This window comes from Poecilia mexicana, unplaced genomic scaffold (assembly GCF_051168715.1).
Source record: "Poecilia mexicana isolate PSO_F unplaced genomic scaffold, ASM5116871v1 scaffold_11, whole genome shotgun sequence".
Classification (NCBI taxonomy): Eukaryota; Metazoa; Chordata; class Actinopteri; order Cyprinodontiformes; family Poeciliidae; genus Poecilia; species Poecilia mexicana.
In genome coordinates, this window is record NW_028263380.1 from 13980783 (window position 1) to 13997269 (window position 16487).

The 16487-nt window shown below is 41.6% G+C and overlaps 1 protein-coding gene and 1 long non-coding RNA gene across 3 annotated transcripts in view; one reads left to right on the plus strand and one right to left on the minus strand.

Annotated features, from left to right (window-relative positions):
• Positions 1-9338, minus strand: part of ripor2 (RHO family interacting cell polarization regulator 2) — a 63222-nt gene extending 53884 nt beyond the window's left edge. The window contains exon 1 of one of the 2 annotated variants that reach the window (XM_088010249.1): positions 8981-9338. In XM_088010249.1, the coding sequence (XP_087866375.1) occupies positions 8981-9059 (79 nt within the window). In that variant the 5' untranslated portion in view covers positions 9060-9338. The remainder of the gene's footprint in view (positions 1-8980) is intronic. The other variant, XM_088010247.1, reaches the window with a different exon arrangement.
• A 4506-nt stretch (positions 9339-13844) lies between these two features.
• Positions 13845-14595, plus strand: LOC148156428 (uncharacterized). The gene is made up of 2 exons (XR_015764560.1): positions 13845-14036; positions 14236-14595. It is a non-coding gene; the product is annotated as an uncharacterized LOC148156428 (long non-coding RNA).
• The last annotated feature ends 1892 nt before the right edge of the window (positions 14596-16487 follow it).

Genomic DNA, 16487 nt, shown 5'->3' on the forward strand with positions numbered 1-16487 from the left:
TTTAATTTGAAGACAATCAGGCAAATTTCTGCCGTTGCATCACCTTTCTTGCTGAATGTTGCACCATTAAAATGTACTTAAAAAGGCATCATGCAAAGTAGTCAAGTTCTCTCTCTCTCTCTCTGTATGCCCTCTCCCCTCTTTCAGGCAAAGCTGCAGAAAAATAATGATTGCTGGAGTGTGTTGGGGCTAAAGTAGGTCAGTGGAGCTAACTGTCAGAAGTAGAAAGAGGGAGAAGCAGGGCAGTAAGATGCTGGCTGCAGTAGGTCCCCTCAGGTCAGAGCTTTTCCCCACTGCAGTGACGCACAAACTAGATCTCCATCATATTAGTCTGCATGCTCTGCGCCCGTGTGTGTGTGTGTGTGGGGGGGGTGTGTGTGTATGTGTGTGTGTGTGTTGTGTTGCTGTGGACACACACAGATGAAAGCTGCCTCCAGACAGTGGAGGTGTATGTGTGGGTGGACTGTCAGTGTTCCTGTGTTCATGATAAAAGATGATACGAGTTTGGAGATGAAAAGGTCAAACTGGAGGGGCTTTAGGACCATTTTTCTACTGACAAAATGGCTTTAGTTTGGCATTAAGGGGAGTGTGGGGCTGCTTGGTAAGTGCCAAATAAAAGTTAAGGTCAGGCTGACAGACAGCAATAAAAATTGACCGATTTATGAACCTGCTGCAGGGAGAGCTCTTCTAGGGTTGTTACAGTCGCGGTGCACATTGAAGCCACAGCTTGGCAGTAAATTGAGGCATGCTTACAGATATAGAGGTCACCCACTGGAAAAGAAATCACATAATAAACCTGCAGAATACGCAGGAGAAGCTGCTTCATTGATAAAGAGAAAAAAAAAACTGTTTTCTCTACAAGAAAGCCCAATAGTCTAAATTGCAGTTATCCCAGAAATATGAATATTTCTTACCACTGAGCAACACTTAACACAAATAAACACACTATTTCACAAAAAAAGTCCTTAATTTGGTTAAAAACACCCCTTACTCAACTTTTGCAGGTCAAATTTAAATACAGTAAAGCAACCGCATCACAGGTTGAAGTGCTACTGACCTGATGACTGGTTGCCTTTCCCTTGAAAATAACTTATTTTATTTTCAGCTTTTAATCCCTACAACCATGCTTTCCCTGCTATGACACAAACCAATCAGGTCAATCCTGTGTGGAAAATTTCATGATAAGTCCTATTTGCAGAGGCAAGAGCTGAAATTAGGCTCCTCGTCATTTCATCTGTAAAACTGGATCGGTTTATTGCAGAGTAACGCACCTGCTTTTCTTCACTCGGCTTTTCTTCCTCTCCTCGTCCGAGAGCCTCTTAACTCCAAGGTGTTTGATTTATACACTTGAAGCAAGTCTGGAAGGTCTCCTGAAGGTGAACGAGTCACAGAGACTCTCAAACATGCAAGCTCAACTAAATCTGGTCCCCATTACGCTGAGCAGAACAGCTTGGATTACAGCACACACACACTCACTCACTCACACACACACACACACACACTCACTCACTCACACACACACACTCACTCACTCACTCACTCACACACACACACACACACACACACCCCCACACACACACACACACACACACACACACACACACACACACACACGAATGCACAGTGAGAGTGATTTCAGATCTGTGGTAAAAACCATTATCACTACATCACCTCCTTTACAGCTGCTAGCAGTTTTATATATAAATGCTATAAAGTATCCTTTAAATGAAGCCGACCTCCCAGGTTTCCAGTCCAAAGAGCACGGATCCACTCTGATCCGGCGCTCTGGCTGGCGGCTCGGAGGAGGATACTGTTTCCTTCGCTCCGCAAGGCAAGTACAGACTAGAGTCTGAAGGAGAAATGGATTTGTGAAATTCAGACCATCTATAAGTCTCTCTGCCCGGACAAGCTCTGCACACCAGGTCACTTCCTCGTTTAAAAAGGTTTGTGAAATAATCAACGCCCCCAGGCTAAAGCGAGTGAGATGAACTCTCTGTTGCCATAAGGATGACACATGATCCCATCGGAGTGGCACAGCTCGACGGATGTCATCGGGTTTCCATAACAAACAAACTCAAATTAGAAATCCAGCGAGGTCTGCAGGCGACATGAAAGTGGGTCAGTTTGAGCTTTTAAATGCCCTTTCTTCTGTGACCTCATTACTGAAGGAATGCCGCTCTTCCACTGCGATCGCTTGATAGGAGGAGAATTCCTGAACGGTGGGAAATGAGACCTTCAGGTTTGGCATCTGGCCCGGCAAAGAGCAGCCTGCATGTCTCGTCATGCTCTGATTTATTCTTTAAGTCTCTGCTGCTTCTGGTGACAAACTTTAAAGAAAAGCCCTCAAGCAAAGCAGAGATTGAAAGCTGAGATCATAAAAAGTGTTTCTCTGTTAAGGTGTGGAGTTACTTCAGAGCTTTACAGCAGCTTCTCAACTTGCAACTGTGTAAGTTTAGAAATGTCAAGCAGGAAAAAAAAAAAAGTGTTATATAAAAGATAAATATTGATTTGCACGCAGTCGAGTCAAATAAATATTTTGTCCCTTTCAACTCTTACAGAACAGTGGCTCCAGCATTCTTGTGATTGGTTATTTGCTGATGTGACACACAATTAACTTTTCAATTACAGGTCATCCTAGCCTGAGTTTGTTATGCACATAAACCACACCCGTCCACAGAATCCTCCTGGAGCTCTTAAAAAACAGCAAAGACAAGACAGAAGATCAGTACGAGGCTGGAAGGAGCAAAAAAAGACATCAACAAGGAGCAATTAAATACAAAGTGATATTACTGAATAAATAAAGTTTCCTAAGCCAGTTTCTTACACCATTAGCTATGTTAGCATCTCATTCCAGCACAGCTACGTGTCATTTCCTTAAACCTGCTGCCTCGTCTTTCAACTCTATTACGTCATAACGTTTCAACATTACCTAAGTGAGTCCAGGTTTACCCAATTTAGACGGAAAGTTACCCTGAGCTGATCCAGGAGGATCGGTACACAGCGACTTGGAAGAGTCTTCTTAAAGATCCAAAAGCTTCTGGGATCACAAAGAAAACCATTTGTAGCACACGTCGTCACAAGTGAACATCAAAAATGATTCAGAAAAGGTTTGGAGACAGGAAGAAAGAAAATCTCCACAGTCGAAAAGAAAAGGTGAAGCTTGGAAACTGTGAGACTTAATGGCAGAGGTGAGAAGAGAGGCTAAAACTCAAGTAAGAGTAGAAATACTTCAAGATATTTTTACTCAAGTAAAAGTAAAAAGTAGCCATCCATTGGTTATAAAAAAGACTAATGAAGTACAAGGTAACTGATCAAAACATCAATTATTTAAAATTACATAATCAGACAAGCCAAAATATAATGTGGAAGATCAAAGGTGAAAATAATTCATAATTACAAAATAACAAAATCAGGCAAAAGAGACATGTTTCCTAATCAATTTCTTTCAATATAAAACTTCCTTGGTGGGTGTTTGGTTGAAAACAAGCTTGCTGTTCATTCAGTGACGTTCCTCGAAGTGAGTCGAGTATCCAGAAGTTTTACTCAAGTAAGAGTAAAAAGCAGTAAAAATATTCCTCAAGATACATTTTTTTCCCAAAAAAGGTACTCAATTAAATGCAACTGAGTAAATGTAACTATTTACTCCCCAATTCTGCTTAATGTGATTGTGAAACGGAAGCAAGCCAAACGTCTTTGGAGGTTATTTAAGCATCTGAAATGTAGCATTTTGGCCTGCATGGAAAATTAGATGCATGAAGGAAAATGAGCACCAGATTCCCCTGAACACACCATCCACATCTCAAAACATGGCGGTGGAGGCATGATGCTGTTGGGATGCTTTTCTTCAGCAGGGAAAGGAAACTTGTTAAATGGGAATCCTGGAGAAAGACGAAATCATTAAACCTAAACTGAATGCTTTAAAACCAACAGAGGGGTTTCAAACCCTAAACCCTGAACGATACATTAAAGGAGGTTAAACTGTTCCAGCAGCAGCAGCAGGACGATCTGTATTTCTCAACTAAACGGGGCGTTTTGAAGTGGAATCTGTTTCCTTTGTGCTTCTTTGAACTTTATCTGAAGTTCATCCTGCTTCGAGGCATCTTAATAGTCCAGTAGTGTTTCCAGCAGCGTTTCTCACTCGTGACTGAAAGCAGCTCTTCATGCCTTCTGACCTGACCCAGTTAGTCAAACACTGGCTTATTTAGACACAAAACACCAACACGCCACGTTCAACTGCGGCGCCATCGATCTCATGCTCAGCCATTTTTTTTTGTGCTTTTTTCGCCGTCATTAAAGTCCTTTGACTGACTCTTTCCTCGGGGACACTTTACTCTCGAGTTCTTCGGCACACAAGCGTAAAATTAGACCGAACTCAAAGTCTCTGAGTTTGCGCTGAGGAGAAAGTGGGCGTTTAAAGAGACTGTTGTGATTATTTTTGGTCTCAATGCAGCTTCTGTGCACTTTTCCACCAACTGATAGAGTAATTTTAACAGAGTTTCTGAAGGGGATATTTACCATGTGTGGATGTGTGATAAATGTATGATACACAGCAGAGCTGTGTTTGTGTTAACTTGTGTGTGACAGCAGTTTGGAAGTTGTTTCTGAGTGGCTTTAGTGCAACTTGAGGGTTCATGGAGGGGTGGTGGGGTATATTTTATTAGAAAATACAAAATAATAAGAGATGCATTATAGCAGCTACTTTTAGGAGCCATTTTCAGTGCAAAATTTAGAAAATAATACAAAAAAAAAAATCCTTTCTGTATCTTTGCATTGTCCTCTGCATCCCAAAAGCTTTCATCAAATGTCTCTGGTTGGTTTTGCAGCATTCATCAGGAGAAACGTCATGATTGGTTGAAATAAATATTAATAATAATTTCCATAATCATTGCCATCATTGCATCATTGATCGTCTCAGGTCCCGGACAAATCCAGTAGAAATCCTGTGGGAAGGGTGGAAGAGACGAACGGGGTAAGAAGGGAAGCGTGTTAACGCACAAATAGTAAAAACAATGCGGTCAGCTTAAAGGGTGTGTTCTTCAAAATATCCATTTTGGGCAATAAAAGTTGAATTTTTACAGATCCCTTCCATCGGTGCCAACCGGGGAAGGCGTAGTAAGTAACTATGAAGTGTTGCTGGTTACTTTTCAGTACCAATTTACTACTGTTCCCGAAGAAACATTTTCCTTGCAGCAGGGTGGGGAAAAGAAAATAAATAAATATGTACCGAGTAAATGACAATCGCCCACATTTATCTGAATCATGCCTCGAGTAGTAAAAGTTTTTTTCCGTCTGTTGGTCCAGATTACAAATGCAGAAACATTCCAGTTTATGTGCAGAATATTTGTTTCATCCTTAAACTTTTGTTCTTCCTCTTTGTTCCCCATAAAAGCCTCCCAGTTGGGAAGCTTTATTCTGCTCGGCGCTGCCAGCACGCTGGATTTGATGTCCCACATTGTGCTGGCCGTGACAAACAAGACACTAAAGTCTGATTTGAGCAAAACGTCCAGACCGAAACGCCTCGCAGTAAAATATAACGTGAATTTGCTCTGAATCCTGCTTACACGAATCAGATTTGATGTGGTTTAGCTTAGCTGGATTCCACCAGAGGTAAACACAGCGACCTGATGTAAAGCAGCAGCAGCCAGGATCAAATGAACAGTCAGGCTGGAATCACATTCCTACATACAGATAAAACGATTTGCGCGGCTTGTGGCCTTCACCCCATCTTCATGTCGCTGCTTTGACAGACTGAACTCAAAAAGCTTTACTCGGTCTGCATAAAAGCGCACTACGCCGTTTTGCTCATTCACACTTTCGGAGTTGAATCACCGAGTGAAAAGGACGAAGCGAAGCCCTCCTGTTCAGGTCAGGGTAGTCATAATTCAGCTCAGTGTTACAAGCAAGGCTAACCATGCCTTACCCAGCCAATTGTCTCTGAGAGCGTAGCAGTGACAGCAAACATATATCACACACACACACACATGCACACACACACGCCTGCTACTGAAGGTGGCTCTGAGGTCAAGGCCAAACAAGGTTATTCCTGCAATCTTTTCAAATGCTTTCTTTGCACTAAAGCGCCTGGTTAAGATGCATTAAAATCCTCTGTTCAACCCTTTAGCTTGAGTCCATTTAATGACTCAAGTGAGATTTTTAATGGGTTTTTTTTTTTTACATCACTAGCACCCGTAATGACTCCTATAACATGGAACTGATGCGTTTCATTGATTTCCACTTCACTTTTAGTAATGTCTAATTATGCATTTGTTGAGCGCATAAATATAAAGAAAATCACAGTGGCCCAGTTTTCCAAATCACTCTTCAAAATGGGAAAGACAAAAGGACATGCCTCTAGAGTAAGGTCGATGAGTGAGAAGAGAGGTTACAAAAAACAATTAACCACAGACTGATTAAATTATTTAAAATGAGACTATTCTACTGCAATAAAAATGAATACAATTATATTTTAGGGTTTTTTCATATCTTTACAAGGAATGTTGATAACTGTATGGAGAATCCATCCATCCTGATCAAACATTGCAATTTAAGGACTGTCAAAGCCACTTCTATCATCTTATTGAAATTACAATACCCTAAGAAGTTGTCCGCTTTGCGTTCATTTGTTTATTCGCATTTTATATAATGCAGCTGTTTGGTTGTGCAAATAAAAGCAAAATGCTTGATTTACTTTCTTAAAAATCTATAATGGATCTAAAATTCCTTTCACTCATGGATTTATTAAGTTACTCTTAAAATGCCATGAAGCAGAGAGGTACCTGTCGATACAAATTTCGTCCATGTTTTTGCTCGGTTCAAAATAAATACATAGAACTAAGCAAGAAAATATTCACCTTTCAATTTTAACCTTCGAAAGGTTTCAACTGCAGGGATTTAACGTTTGTGCAGTGCATATTTACCTGAATCTCAAGGTAAGACAGAAATAAATGCATCAGAATAAGATAAACTCGTAGATTAAGACGTCATTTCCAATTTGTTATTTTCAAGGCCTGTAAAATGTAAATTTCTGGGTCTTTGACAGTCAACAGGCCACAGTTGGATCTAATCTTCTGCTGTTGCCCAACAACCAATTAAAACCGCAGCGGATGGAGAAGATTTGCTTTGGCCGTTAATAATACAGCTAATTTATATGAAGAAAATAGGACAGCCGTGATACATTTCACCAAAAATGAAACTCCCGATTAGTCAAACGCAAAGCAACGCTGAATAATTTCCATCGCTAATCCAGAGAGCTAATTAGAACAGAAAACAAAAGTGATCCACATTCTGCAACCTTCAGATGCGTCTATGAATAAACACTCTGATGCCCACTGGCCAACTTTACAGGAATCCGTGTGCCGTGATTGGCTGGTTTGCCGCAGAGAGTCATCTGGCGGAGCGCATCCTGGCTGAGCTGTTCAAAGCCAACGTCACATTACCAGCAGAGGAAAAGAGCAAAATCAGTCAAAACTGGGTCAGAGGAGGCATCGTCACGCAGATCACATCCAGTGATGCAATATCAGAGAGCATCCTCAAGAACTGGCCATCTGAGATTTAAGAGCCTTTGAATAAACCTTAAATATAAAAGGTATAAACATGTGAAGCTAAACTGTGTTTGTATGAAATGTAAACATGCTGCACCATCTGCACAGCCCTTGTCGCTTAAATGTGGTTGAGCTTAAATGAAAATACATATTAATTTGGGAGGAATTATTCACTCCAAGGAGGAGCAAGTAAAATGTGTTTAAATTAGTTTAATGAACCCTTTTACGTCAGTACTGCACTTTGCAAGTAGCTAGTGCACAAAGTATCAATCTCTACTTTAGAAGTATTTTCTTTTCTACCATCAGAAACATAAACATGTGGTATATTAACGCACATTACAAGCACTTGAACCGGAAGTGTTGACTTCCAGTCAGATGAAACAAAGATTGACCCAAAAACAAAATATAAATTTGTGGAAAATGCATATTATGTTCACTTTCCAAAGTATGGTTGAGTGTTTGTCATGCTGTGGATGTTTCCATTACAAAGTCCCTGGGAACATTGTCAGTCATGACAGTGAAAGCTAACAGAAGATCAAACTATTTCTGCAAATAAGAAAAGTTAAATGCGGTTGTCTCCCTTATAGAGTTTTAACCACACATTAGAAAACATTTCTGCATGCCCTACATGTATTTTTGTTGTTTTGTTTTTTAATGTCTGAACTTTGATAGTTCATAAAAGGTCATTATTTTAGTTTCCAACGCAGGAAAAATGAAAGACAAAACCAACATTGTTCAGGTTTTCTGATGCAACAACGCTAAAGATCTTCTAGTTATTCCACTGAATTCTTCGTTAATTGATTGAAAGAATATTTTTGCAGAACTGTGGTGTTGATGTTAAAGGAATCATGCATCAAATCACTAAAAAACACCGCCTTTTGTCATGCTGCATTTCTGAAGGCTTATAAACTCTCAAGGAAAGTAGATTTTTCTGTGGTTTAAAATGCCTGTTACACAAGAACGCCCACACTGCAGAGGGCACAGCTACTCTCTGCTTTCTAAAACAAAAAAAACAAAAAAACAGAAGTCTAATTTAAATAAAAAACACTCCTAAGAAGAGGAACAGGAAACAAGCAGCAAGCAGAATTCATTACGGCAGAAATAATTAGACTCATTTCATGCATAGATTGGTTAATATAAATCCCACCAGCAGCTCATCCAGTAACTCATATTTCTCATCTCGCTGTCAAAAGTGAATTTCTAATTTTGGCAAGTCTATTCGAGCGTGTAGCAGTGAACCCCACCTACACAGCCGAGGAGATCCCTCTGGGTCGGCGTTCAACCATCACTTTTGCCCTTTTCTTCACCCGGACAACAACTCCCGAGTCACAAACCAAACCAGTGTGACCACAGCGAACCACGCGAGCGGCTGCAGCTGCCCACCAGTAAACCCACGCTTGCTTCCCAACACTCCCCAGCTGACCCTTTGGCAAGCCTACCGTCTTCATAGAAGACATCCTCCGCTTCTTCACGCATCATCTCATCCAGGTCGTCCTCTGGAATGTCGGTCACGGCCATCGGTATCCCTCCCCGTCTGAGAAAACGTCTGGGCTGCGAGAAGGAATCGACTCCGGCCCGGGGCCTCTTCGCTCCGATCCACCGGCAGGCTCCTCACACGAGAAGGGAGAGGACTGGGACTGAGCTGAGCGTGCTTCAGCTGTCTGCACAGCAATGTGTGTGCGTGTGTGTGCGTGTGTGTGTGTGTGTCAGGTGAAGAGTGGGTGGGTGGATGCAAGAGAGGACACCCAGCGACCTTCACCAAGTTTCAGCAAGAGTGCCGATTTCATAACATCCTGTGCAAAAGCTGAAGTGAGAGTGTGCCGTTTGGAGAGCACTTGTACGAGTAAGTGTGCGCATGTGTGTGTTTATGAGAGTGTGCCGTAAGAGGAGCGTCAGTGGTGTGTGTGTGTGTGTGTGTGTGTGTGTGCATGGGTGTCCATATCCACTGTACAGCTCTCCACAATGAGTCAGCTCGAGCGCTTGGCGATCAACAGGAATAAATCGATGGCATGTTTTGAGCCGGCACAAACATGCAAAGAAGGCGTGAAAGTGAGAGTTTAGCCTGGATGTGAAGCGTCTCTGCTGGCCGTCCTTTCACAGCCCACCAGGACTCGTGGGACAACACTGACTGCTCTCTCTATTTTTTCATTTGGCCCACTTCGAGGGGGCTTTGGCAGTGCCGATAAAGTCTGGCGTCATCTGCCGTTTCTGAAAGCTTCCCCAGAGTGGCGCAGGCTGCAAGTAAACACTCTCACCTGCTCTGAGCAGAAAGCAATTTAAACCAGGCAGAATATTTATCGAGTAACGTTAGCAGAAAGATCCTTCTATTAGTCACAGAGTTTGTACCCCTTGACCTTTGAACTCTGCAACTAAAACCACAAAAAAGGAAAGGTTTGGATAACTCCTGGGACATTTTCTTGTCCTGTCCAGCAGCGCAGCGCTCAGGATTGTTGTCCAAGTGCCAAGTATAGCCCAACTTTCACAAGAGGAGCGTTTGATATAGAAAAGGCTTTTGGTTTATTTAAATTGGACTGGGTACGGAAGTGAAAAAGAAAGGGAGAGAGGTGTGGTGAAAAGTTTAAAGGTAAAGAAGGAAATAGGATTTCCATCGCCCCAGCTTCCCTGAATTCTCTTCCTCCTTTTTGCAAAACCCGTCTCTTTCTCCCTTTACTCTCCATGCCGTTTCCCCGACTCACCCGATTTAGACAAACCAATTTGAAACCAAAATAGAAAGTAGGCCTCAAGTCAGTTCATTATCACATTTCCCTCAGACCTGCCCTCCTCTGTCACTTCCCTTTAAAGCTGAAGCTCATGGGAACAAGCCTGGCAGCAAACTCATTTTCCGCAGAGCGAGTTCAGACAACGTCTGCACGTCAAAACCGTCGTCAGATGCTGACCAGATCCAAAAATGAACGTGACGATCTTGTGGACAGAGCTAATATTGTGAATATTGTGTGTAACGTTGAGAAGAAAGGGGACGAGACAGTGCTAGTTACCGAAAGTGGAGTCGACCATCTCAGCCACCCAAAACAGTTTTCTAAATTAGTTTTTAATTCCATCGCAAAGATTTTAATCTCAGCAGCAGCTGGCACAAGCTACCTCCTCTAATTCATGTGAAACTGCTGGTCAATAATTCAAGGATTTTAAATTTGTGTTGCGGCAGAGAACATTGGTTTGTTCAGTTTAAAGCTTGAGAAACAAACTCAGGAAACTGTTTCGCAGATTTCAGCTTTGCATGTTTTAAATAAGCTAAACCACAACTCCTCGTCTTCAGCATTTTAAAACAAATCTATCGATATCAGTTTGTGTAAATCATGGGTCCAACCTTTTTGCAGTAACGGCTACTGAGTAATTCAAATGGGTACCAGTTTAAAACACACAGTTTACCTTTAATTATATCACTAATAATTGACGTATTTTTGGAACGGCCCTATTGTCTATGCATATGGTCTTCATGGGAAACTTTGTTCCTGCAGGCACCATTGTAAATCTTCCAACAGCCTCATACGCTGAGAAATCAACACCAAGATACAGATTTACATATGTTCTCCTTTAATAAATTGATTCCAGGTTCATATTTAAAGGTGTGTTTTTGCACAGGCTACAGGTGATGTACTCTGCCACGCAAAAGGATTTCCTCTAGACTTTGTCACAATACAACCACAAGCTCTACTCTATTTTATCATAATTTTATATAACAGATCACCAGGACAGAGTCCTGCATGTGTAGTTTAATTTTCATATTCAGCCATTCTGTGAAGATCTCAAAGGTTTTATTAGTTATTTTTTGCATCTGTCAACAAACTGCATCATGAAGTCAAATGAACAGCATAAAAGTTCAGGGAGAAAGCAGTGGAGAGTTCACAGCAGAGTTGGTGTCATGTTTTGTAAGGCTGAACCTCGGCCAAAATGTACACAGGAGCCTGGGAGGATCTTGTGAAATTTGAAAAATAGGATAACAAAACTCCCACCGGGTGCTTGAGGGGCACAGGACACGAACACAGGTAGAGTAACAGTCGGAGAAATGGAAAAACCCAGCAACGAACAATAAAAAAACCCACTGAGCTTATATGCCGAGGCCAGGGTGGAAGTGACACAGCAAGCAGATGAACTAATCAGAAGTCATGTGGTACAGCTGTGATACAATGGGAGCATGGAAGCTGAGGGAAAGAGACTAATTAACACAAACGGAGCTGAACTCAAAGAAACTGCAAAGCAAGGGGGGGAAGATAAACACTCATCTAACGGAACTAAGTCCAATTGCACAAATAAACAAAGCACTAGAGCAAACAACAACCAAACACAAAAGAATAAACTGATTTGGCAAACAAAAATGAGAACAAATAACTGAATAGAGCAGTGTTTCTCAACCCTGGTCCTCACTGCCCCCCTGCTCTGCATGTTTTAGATGTGCCTCTATTCCAGAACAGCTGATTCAAATGATTGCATGACCATCAAGTGCTGCAGAAGCCTGTTAATCACCCAGAGATACAATTCAGGTGTGTGGCTGAAGGGAAATACCTAAAACATGCAGGACAGAGGGGCTGCAGGAACGATCAACCTTAATAACACGCACACATGCTGAAGGTCTGCTGGACTGTAAAGGAAGGACAGCACCAAAACATCACCTGCTGACAGCATGAACCCGATGCCACAGAAACTAGCAGAAAACACACACACACACACACACACACACACACACACACACACACACACACACACACACACAATGACACATGCACAGCACAGCCTGCTGTCTTCTGCAGCTTCATCCCACTTCCATCTGTTCACTCCTAAAACCAGCTCATGTCCTGGTGATTAAATCATGACTCATCTTGCAATCAAACCCAGAGCTACATCATTAACAGGACTGGTACAACCGCCACACAGATTACATCATTCATATTTCATGTTTTCATGATATCCATTAACGTTTCTGGTAGACTTCAGTGAGGTCACAGTTGAATAACATTTAGTCCTCTGTGTCTCAGTGACTGGAAACACTGTCGGCACAGAGAAAACCGTGTTTGCAAGTGCAGCCGGACTGAGACGCGCAGTCAGACGGCAACGACACTAAAACACAGTCAAAAGTTCAGACACCCGCTAAGCACATACACATGTATTTATTTCTCTCTCAGTGCAGAGAAAAGCACAATCAGATCCGCTCGGTACAATAGCGTTGTTTGAATGCGGTCAAACAATGCAGCTCTTTGGCATCTGCATCCCGCCAGATGATGAGTGTCCCAGGAATGAATAGGCAGCTTCAGCCTCCTACACAGTGCCTCCTCTGGCCCTGAATATATGCATCAGAACGCCTGTTACTGTTTACTAAAATATCAGTTATTAGAACTGCAGATGCAACGCGCTGTTGCATGCAGGCTAATGGTGTCGCGCTAACTCAAAGACATGCAGCCTCTTCCCTTCTGTTCCCGTGAGAAGGGAAATAAATAAAAAATGTTTAGCATTCTTACAGTTAAGTTTTATATATGTGCTAAATCTTGCAACCACCTCACATCTGTGATTGTTTTCCCCATGATGGCCATCTCGTTTTTTTTTTTTTTTATTGCACTTTCTACGACCTTTGTTAAGGTCATGGATTGTATCCGAGATTATGATTGTTAAAGATGATTTAACAATCATCTTTAACATTGTTTATTGTTTTTAAACTCAATAAAATAATCACACTTTTAATGCAGAATTACATTAAAAGTGTATTAAAAGTGTCAACTGTGCATTAGTCAGTCAATAATGATGCTTTTAATGCAGATATTAATTAAAACTTGTACTAAAAGTCCATTAAAATGATCAACTTTGCATTAAGTGTCTTTGTATCGAATGACACTTCATGAAAACAGTCATAAACATTCATAAGGACTTCTTCATCTTCATCTACAGTTGTTATGTCGTGTTTATGACTGTGTCATGCCAATATCATGCACACCCTGTCAAATAAAGTGTTACCCATCCGTTAGTTGCCACCTGTGCTCCATGTGTAAGGCCCTAAAGGATGGAGAGCCATAATTATTTACCTTACTGCCATGGCGATAGACTCCATGGGCGCTAGCTTACTTGGAGATCAAACTGTGCATGCAGTCAAATGCATAAGAAGGTGAAGGTGTGAGGGTATTGGAAAACCATTCTGCTGCTTAAGTGAAAGGAAATGTGCTGCAATTTCAGTTCACTGTTTATTTTCAGTACAAAATCAATTACATTTCATTATCCTAATGTTTACTTACACCCTTTCTCGCTTCAGAAGAGAGTTTCAAGCATGGCTATGTAACAAGTTTAGAAAATGTGCTTTTATTTATTTTTATAATGTTTGAAATTTCACCAAATCCTGATTAATACTGAAGAATCCTATTTTTGTGTTATATTTTAAGGATTGTATTATTTTATTTATTTTGGTAAACACTACTACCTGTACTGTTGCTTTAAGAGAGTGTTCTATGACATTACTGTACTACCCTCAGTTGGCGCTAGGCTGCCTGAGGAGAGGTAGGAAAGTTTCTTTGCTCTTGGTTAAGTTCATGTTTTTTTTGATATTTGTAAAATAATTGAAAGCACATGCAGCTGTGAATGTTTATGTTTTAATACATACATTTCTTTTGACAAGTTAAGAAAATTTTGTTGTAAATATTAGAGCTTATATTGTTATTAGTTAGTCACAGGGTTTCTCCATGTGCTTATCTGCTAGGGGAATTCCGACTTCTGTGTGTGGAAGAGCTGCATGCTAAAGGGCTTTCTGTATTTCTATTTGTGCAGGTATGTGTATTTGGTTCTTTTGTTCTACAATGTTTAAGCTGGTTGTATTAAGTACACAAAACATCTGGGTTATGTAATTATCTCAGTTTCCTTTATTTTTATTTTTGTATTTTTGTATTATTGTGAATTTATTTCTGGGAACAATACTGTGGTACCCTGAGTTGGCGCTAGGCTGCCTGAGGAGAGGGGAATTCCGACTTCTGTGTGTGGAAGAGCTGCATGCTAAAGGGCTTTCTGTATTTCTATTTGTGCAGGCCTCTGCCAGCAACCTGCATTAAACAACAACCAGCAACTCCAGTGGTCTGAGTCCCTTCTTGGTCTGAACACAACGCAGAATACATCGAGGTTAACCGTCTGTATAAGACTAAATTAGTGGTAAAAGAACACTAGTAATATACACCGGTTACAGCTACATGGAACAGAACGTCCAAACGATGCAGGGTACTTAAAGCGCAACACAGACCATCCAAATAATCATGTGGAAAATAGATGCCCAAGTCCAGAGAACGTGAGCAGGGTTTTGCAGCAGCAGATCGCTGGTGTGATGGAGGGGGACGGAGAGGTTGGAAAAAAAAGAGAAGTACATTTAACAAGACCAGAGTGTCTTCTTTTGCTTCAACGTGGCAGATATTTCTAGAATACTCCTCATTAGTCATTTCCTGTTTAACAATTTCCAAAAAGATGGATGTGAACGACAGAGAAAGAGGACAAAACTTTAATATTCTCTCTGTGTTCCCTCACAAATTACAAAAACGGGATGATTGCGAAGGGACGACTGGTTGCCCGAGTAACAATGAGGAAGCACAGAGCATGGCAAATAGAGTTAGCTGCGATGCTCACTGATGCACGTATGATCCAGGCTGCTGATGGTGACCACTTCAAACTAAAACGTTCTGCAGCTAAATGAATAACTTAGAACGATGCTACGCACATGTCTATCAGTTCCTCGGGCAACTTTATGAGAAAAATTGCACTAAAAACATCAATCGGTGCAGACTGCAGACAGAAAGACTTTAATAAAGCCTGATGCTGGAAAGAACAACACATGATGTTCTACTTTAACAAACCAGTAAAGTCTGAGAACATTCAGACCAGAGGGAGTTATTTGAAATCAGGCAAATTTGTGCAGATGAAGAGTAACTTTACGAGAGAACGAAAGGCAAATACCTACTGTACTCATATCGGTATCTTTTCATCCTCACATGGTGGAAAGTCCTGACTCTGCGATGCATTTCACTAAACTCCCCCGACTGCGAGTCCCCTCAGAAACTGCTCCTTCTAGTGCCTTTCCCCCCAGCTTTTATTTCTGGGCTCTCTCCCTGTCTCTCCCTGCCGCCATTGTACTTTGTCTGTCCTTGTTTCACAATTGGCTCATTTTCTCCTGTCCTTTCGCTCCGTCGCTGTCTCAGAGTGCACAGAGGGCATCAGACAATGACAACAATGCAGCCGCTTCTCTCCAGCTGTGCAGACTGGCACCGCACAGATGGCGAAAGCGACGTATGCGGCCCTGCTCCCAGCCTGCCGGCTACACCTGGAGGGAGGCGATAACGCGCCGCTGACACACTGAACCGAATGAATCAGTAGACCACGGCATGTCTCCGCAACTCCATATTTATACATATGTCCTACAGTGCCGTTTCGGCACAGCGGTTTCCTGGGCTTTTGTTAGGTCGCAGCCACAAGCCTCAGTGTGTTTTCTTTTTTAGATTTTATGTGATAGACCACCACGAATTGAAAAATCTGAACGTTTCTGCTTTATAAGATCCAAATTTGCTGCATTTACAGTTGAAAGTCTTTTAGTGTAAATCCATGTTTGGACATCTATGGCAAAAACTTCCTGTAGTTTTTCTTTGTAAACAACCACAGCTCTGATGGATGGAGAGTATCTGGAATGTCATGAGTATGACATGCATACTCAAGTCACAAAATCTCAATTAGATTTAGATCTGGACTTTCACTAGGCTGTGAATGTGAACCTTTAGCCTAGTGTCAAGTCTTTTGCAGCCTAGCTGGTTTTCCCCATCAACTCTGACTGGTTTCCCTGTTGCACTGCAAGTTGAGCATCCCCACAGCATGATGCTGCCACCACCCAGTTTAAAAATATGGATGTTCATGGTGATGCAGCGTACTCTTCCGGTAGCATTTTACATGTGGATCAAAACGCTACATTTTGGTCTTAACATA